The sequence below is a fragment of the Syngnathus leptorhynchus genome, chromosome 17 (genome assembly GCF_054491065.1).
Source record: "Syngnathus leptorhynchus isolate UIUO chromosome 17, UIUO_Slep, whole genome shotgun sequence".
Classification (NCBI taxonomy): Eukaryota; Metazoa; Chordata; class Actinopteri; order Syngnathiformes; family Syngnathidae; genus Syngnathus; species Syngnathus leptorhynchus.
In genome coordinates, this window is record NC_141211.1 from 2030948 (window position 1) to 2037587 (window position 6640).

The 6640-nt window shown below is 42.0% G+C and overlaps 1 protein-coding gene and 1 long non-coding RNA gene across 2 annotated transcripts in view; one reads left to right on the forward strand and one right to left on the reverse strand.

The window, feature by feature from the left end:
- The window catches only part of LOC147042920 (uncharacterized), a 40423-nt gene extending 34425 nt beyond the window's left edge, over positions 1-5998 (forward strand). Inside the window, exons 4-5 of the long non-coding RNA XR_015068651.1 lie at positions 4470-4755; positions 5139-5998. This is a non-coding gene — a long non-coding RNA (uncharacterized LOC147042920). The remainder of the gene's footprint in view (positions 1-4469; positions 4756-5138) is intronic.
- On the reverse strand, positions 4075-5961 carry LOC147042922 (fibroblast growth factor 1-like). Its single transcript, XM_085935711.1, has 4 exons — positions 5763-5961; positions 5117-5344; positions 4834-4937; positions 4075-4710 (listed from the first exon to the last, which is right to left on the reverse strand). Exons 1-4 carry the CDS (start codon positions 5779-5781, stop codon positions 4483-4485), a joined length of 579 nt encoding a protein of 192 aa, XP_085791837.1. The 5' UTR covers positions 5782-5961; the 3' UTR covers positions 4075-4482.
- Positions 5999-6640: the final 642 nt, after the last annotated feature.

Here is a 6640-nt window from a genome sequence, read left to right on the forward strand (position 1 = left end):
TTTAAAATCCCAAGCTTCTTTTGAATTTGGACTTCTGCTTGAATGACAGAAAACATGATCTCAGTATTTAGAGCATCTGTTCTTCACTTCATAAAAAGTATGAGGACGTTATTATTTCTTTGGTCATCTAACAGTACAGACATGCTATTTTATTTGAACGGCGTTTCTTTTTAGTCAAATTACACACACTGAATTTGTGGGAGGGGAGAACGGGCAGGAGAAAATAACGAAACCACTGGCAAAAAAAAAAAAAAAAATGGGGGAGGACAGATTTCCTGGTCCCGTCAGTGGCGTAAGACCCCGGCGGCAGCACCGAGCCGTAAAATAACATTGAGAGTGTGCCCGGAGCGCTTCCTTTGGAAATGAGACAGAAAAGCATGCCGGCCGGTCGGTCGCTGCTGCTGCAGCGCTTTGAAGCGCCATGGTCATGCGGAGGGAGCTGTCCCCCTCCGACAAGAATAGAGTGGCGTTCAGCATGGATGCCCCACTTGAAAGGAGCCAGCAGCAGTTGTTTTAAACTCGTCTGCTCGGCTCGGCCGGGCCCGGCCTGGCCCGAGTCGGCCGACTTGCTGTGTGGAAGTTCAAAACAAACGGATAATTTTTTTTTTTTTTTACATAATCTGATGCTATTCTTATTCAGTTACACGAGTGTTTGTCAAACCTAAATATTGATTCATTTTTTAGTTAGTGCCTTCTTTTAAATTCATCTGAATAGTCAATTGAATTGGTGCTGCTGTTTTTGTTAGCAACAGAGTTGAAACGCGAATTACTTCAGAGCATAAAATCGCTTTAAATACTGTGCAGGTTTTTTTTTTTTCTGCAACGTGGTCGTGATGTCTCCTCACATGACAAACTGATCACGCTGCTGTTTTGTTAGCAACAAGGCTCAAATGAGTTCAAAATTCCAATGTCCACGTAGCGTAAGATGATTTTGAAGTCATTCACAACATCCTACACTTGAATTCATCTTACAGACTATTTACTTACCCCTTGTAGGCGCTGCTGTTTTTCTTCGCAACAGGCTTATTTCACTTTTTTTATTGACCTTGGCGTTCATAAACCGAGAAAAAAGGGAGTGGTCCATTTGGATCGAGATGTTTATTAGTCTGTGTGTGTGTGCTGTTGGAGGAAATGTACTGTAAGCACCGCTTGTATCACTTCCTGATGTTCTTTTGTCACCTCCTCCCCTCCAGACAATGGAGCACTTCAAAAGGTTTGCATTAGACATTCCTCTCGACAATTATAGTTGCTTCTCCAGTCAACACACACACACACACACACACACACACACGAGGATGTGGCCTAAAACGAGCCAGGAAGTAAAGCTATAAAAAAAGGTGGGAGCAGTGACATGGTCAGGGCCACAGTCAAACAGTCGCGGCCGATCCGGGACGCGTGGAATGAGAGCTATTTGCTTTAAATAGCCCTGTTTAGTGATCTATGTTTCCTTTTGCTTTTCATGTTGTCAATGACAGGAAAGGGGAAATGGAAGAGATAAGAGCTTCAAGTCGGACGTCTCTTTCCCAGAAAGGAGACGCTGGGGAAAAAAGGGGGCGTCGTGGCTTTGGCGGGCCAAAATAGGACTTGTTCCATGGAAAGGGAATTTGGCCTTTTTTTGCATCATATCCTGTCGAAAAATGGGCTCATCACAGGCTCAATTGTGTTTTACAAGATGACTCTTCTGTCTTTTTGTGCACTGACATTTATGCAACGCCCGAGCGCTTTCACATACCTTAGCAGGTAACCCAAGTAGTTGCTCAAAATAATATTTATTTGAAATATCTGGGTATAGGGACCTAACCAGATTGGTTACGTAATTAATTAGAGGTTTGACCAAATGTTGTTCCTATTTTCAGCAGTTCCGCAGGGCTGGCAAAGCTGTTCTAGATGGTTAAGGGAATACAATGGAAGCTCAAATCTCACGTTGTTTTTGGCCTACTTTTCCTTTGTTTTGCTTGGTGCAGCCAAGCCTCAGCTCGGATACTTTGCGCACCCATTTTATGCCATTGCGGCATCAACCAGTGTTCTGCTGCTCGACTTCCAAAAAAAAAAAAAAACTCCCACAATGCTTTGCTTGCATGACCTCCGAATCACAAGGAGGCAACTTGTTGATTGTGTTACTCACGCACTCTAAAATCAAGAACCATTATGATGTTGAATCATACCTGGCCCTAGTTGTCTTTCTCATCTCTTCAGACCTCACGACTCAGCAATCAAAAGTTCTGAGTCAGCATTTTTTTTTTGGGTTGAGGATCAGCTGTCGGATATGCAGCCCCCTGTTTCCGCTAGTGTGTGTATGTGTGCCTGCAGAGAACAGAGTGACCTTTTTAATCCCCATCACTAATCAGGTCATTATGCGTCCACAACGTGATTCTGTGGCAAATTATCTGATTTACCTGAATACAACATTGCTTTTGTCGTGTTTAGAATTTATAATGGGCTTTAGGAATCTACCAAGGAAGTTTTTAATGATATTTCCTTTTCTATATTATGGTCACGCGGGAGCTGGAAACTATCCCAGATGACTTTTTGTGAAAGTCTGGGATTGCAAGCCACTTGCATAAAGACAAGAAATGTGTATCCTTTCAATGTGTTTGCATGGCTCCTGCTCTAATCCACATTGCTATTTCTTTTCTTCTGTAGCCTATTTATTCATTTTACAATGAACTAAAACTGTTGCTGCGCTTGAACATGTTGAACATTTACAACCCCAGATAGATGTCCTAGTACACTGTAAAGTTTGTATTAAATGTATTATCTATGACAGTAGTGGTTGAAAAACCATGAACACAATAAGTCAATTGAGATATAGACATTTAAATGTGCAAAGAAAATACATTTTCGAAAAGACTAACTGAGAGGAGAGGGGGGAAAAAGGCGGAGGAATTGCAAAGGGGATGAGGAGCAAAGCAAAAAGACAGACGTTGGAGGAGATGCAGGCAGGAAGGGCAAATAAAGAAAGATGGAAATGAGGAAAGAGAGAGGAGTAACAGATGAGTGAATGTCTGTGTGTGTGTGTGTGTGTGTGTGTGTGTGTGTGTGTGTGTGTGTGTGTGTGTGTGTGTGTGTGTTAGAGGATCTTGGCTGCTGTCAGGCTTCGGGACTCCCAGAGGAAGCCGGCCCTTGTTCAGTTTACAGTGTATGATTCCCTTCCTGCCCCGCGCAGACCCACAGGCCAACGGCCAACCAACACTTTGTGTGTGTGTGTGTGTTTGTGAGAGTGAATGTGCGTGTGTATGTATGTGTATTGCAGTCGTGTTCCTATACTTGTGTGACAAAAGGCGTCAACTGTTTTTTTTCCATCTTTGTCGGGGCATTTTGGCTGGTTTGCACAAGTTAGGCGCTACCATGTGTGCGCTTGTGTGTCTTCTCAGAGAGAGGTCGCAGGTTGCGTAACACTCACTGTTAGTCGCAAGGATTGCCACATTTAGATTTTACTTGATGAAGACGGTATAAAAAAAAAGTGGCATTGGCAGATGGCCAATCGAGCGCACAAGGGCGCTGCCCCACCATGCATGGTGGTCACTACACTTGATGACAAAAATAATGAAATCAAATTCAATATTGTGAAATATTTAGAAATCGATTATTAGTATTCATTACGATCACAAAAAAAGGTTTGACTGTTTTTCAATACAATAGACAAGACCAAGGTGGGGCACAACATTCCAGTGCCCGGAACTGTCGGACGTCACTTCCCATCTTGCAATTATGAAGAAAACACAGACATATGTGACAGGTTGAAGGGTGCCTTGTTTGCGTTCAGCTGTTCCAGATAAAGTGAACATTATGTGAAAAAAAGGACAAATTCTTCTCGGTCAGGACGATCAATCCGAGGTTGTTGTCTTTGTCTGTGCTGCAGTCATCTGCACCGACTTTACATTTGCCTTCATTGAATCATCAGATCCAGACTTGTTTGTCTCCTGACAGGAACTCACCCATTTGAGCTGTTAAACCGCACAAGAATGTTTCTCCTCCCCAGAAATTCACATTGTTTTGTATGCATCCATATTTGCATGAGTTCAAATGACTCAACCTGTGCAGACTTCTAGTTTTAAACCCCAAATTCTCCCTCCCAGCGTGCATCTCAGTTGAAATTTAGATCTGTGCTCCCCTCTTGTGGCTTCATGTAAATTGCAACAATAAGAAATGTGTCCTGACATGTTAGAAACTTGACAATATAAGAGCGTAATTGTTTATTGACGTACACGACTGTATGAAATATAAGGTGAAAGTTAATGATATTAACATTCTGTGAGTATGAATCATTTTCAGAAAAATAAAAATATTGAAAAAATAATTAATATTGTGTTATACATCATTTTTTAAAAAGTGACTCATCCAAACAAATGTAGCTTTTTTTAGTGTCACAGAGAATGTCACATTTTTTGGAAGGGGGGGGGGTTCTATTGTGCTCCAGGTTTTATGTTTTATGATTTAGTTATTCCTTTTTTTTTTTTTTTTTGCAGGGCTCCAAGTGTCTTAAGGTCCCAAACATCTGGCTGGTTCAGTTTCACCTGAGCCATAACGCGCGTCCGCCGACCTCGGCAGGAAGAAGACGGCCTTCTGTGTCAGAGCTGCCTTGGGGCCCGCTTTAATTTTTCCGTTCTTCTTGATCCCCACGTACCACTCGTATTTTCGCGACCGATATGTGTTGTAATGGTTCTCCTCGTATTTCTCTAGAAAGTAACACTCATCGTTGAGCGTCAGCTGCAACACAGAGGAGGATACAACTGATATTAATCACTAAAAGATGTAAGTTGATTTGAATGATTCCAAAAGAATTGCAATTTTCGATAGTGTTATTTAACTTTAGTTTGAGTTGAAACTTACTGATCCATAGAGGTGTCCTTTCTTGTTCATGGCCAGGTACTTTTTGGTGTGCTCACCCATCATCACGACCTCGCCCACATTTGTAGCCTGCAGCCTCAGGATGTCTACGTAGCACATATGACATATTTTGTTAACGTGGACAGTAACAGTTAAGATAAATCTTCAATATAGCGTCATTTAAAAGGCTCCGTTAAATTCATCTGTAATCAAGAAGTAGCTTTCAGTTTCAGAAACATTTTTTGTTATTATATTGCAGTTGAATATTGCATGAAAACCTACTTACTATTGAGGTCATTTTCCATCAGACCACCATTGACAGTCCCATCTGGCAGAATCCTCAGATGGTGGCCCCCGTTGCAACAGTACAGCCGGGTGAGAGTGCGAGGCTCATGCCGAGACAAGTTACCCAGCGAGTTGCTCGACAGCGTCATTACATCTCCTTCGGACATCCTCCCGAGGCTTTGAGCCTTGTGATGTGAAGCAGACGCGCTGCCTTCTCCGCTCATGTTACCTGAAGAATGTTTGAGGGAGCAAGTGAGAGAGAGAGCAAGTTGGGTCTAAACAACTCCTTTTCTGATAGGAGCTCAGGAAATGCTTCACGTGATCAAACCTGATTTCACAATTACCCAAGTAAATAAATAGAAATAGCTCCAGATGGCAGTGATGTAACTTTTGAGGAAATTCAGTAAAAGGGCCAAACACACGTGAAATGACTGATGATGTAGCAGTGCGCAATACTACGTTTTAACTTCCAACGGGGAGATGAACGGAAATAATGTATGAATTGACTCATCTGATTGCGGAATATGGAGTCATCTGTGATAAGCCTCATGCAGCAATTTTGCAGCACTGATAGAAGCGGCTAGGATGCAGAAACAGCAACACAGTGGTTGACGTAAGAAGTTTGGTAATTACTGAATAACACTTACTTGGGAATAATGACAGCATCGGTCAAGAGTTCACGTGTGGCTCTGTGGGAGGACCTCCACCATAAAAGGACTTAAAAAGCAGCACTGTCAAATGGTGTGACTCAAGAGTTTTCCTATTACGTTTACATATTTTCCAATGTGTCTAGTCACGGTGGGACGGTGGGAAACGTAATTTTGATCTCTTTGTGTGCCTTGGCATGTGGAGAAATTGACAATAAAGCGGACTTTGACTTTGATGTATAGTATTTTCCCTGATATGTTCTCATCCGGTCTCATTTGAATAATTACATTTTTGATATTTTGTATGCCCCCACCCATTTTTGTCCTTTTATAATATACAGTCGGTGCATATATTATTGTTTGTTTTTTTTGCAACTGCATTGGTTTCTAAAATAAGGCTTTTTATCAAAAGTCGTATTGCCTCCTTAATGCCAACAGATGACGCCAAAGAGCTACAATCAAGTTACCCGTAAGTTCTCGCTGTCATGACGTCACCGCAACCCCCTTCAAAACAAGTGAATCCCTCTACTGAAAAAAAAAGGATCCCTCTACTATGGGCAAAAATTGTCTACTCTTCACGTAGTAAGCAATAACAATCACCTAAGTACGTGAGAGCATACAGCCATAAACGGCTGAAGAGGGTGACAATATTTCTCTTTATTATTTTTCTTATTTACAAATATGCAATTGAGCTAAATGGAGAAAATTCTTTTCGTCCTATAAACATTTTTTTGCTGTGTTTTTTGGGATGGGGGGAATGACAACTGTATTTGCCCCCTTTCCCCCCCATGTGTGAATCTGCAAAAGAACAACGCCCGCCCCTGGTTCCTACAAATGCATCCGATTGCACAAAAGAGACGCCAGTCCACGAATAAGCC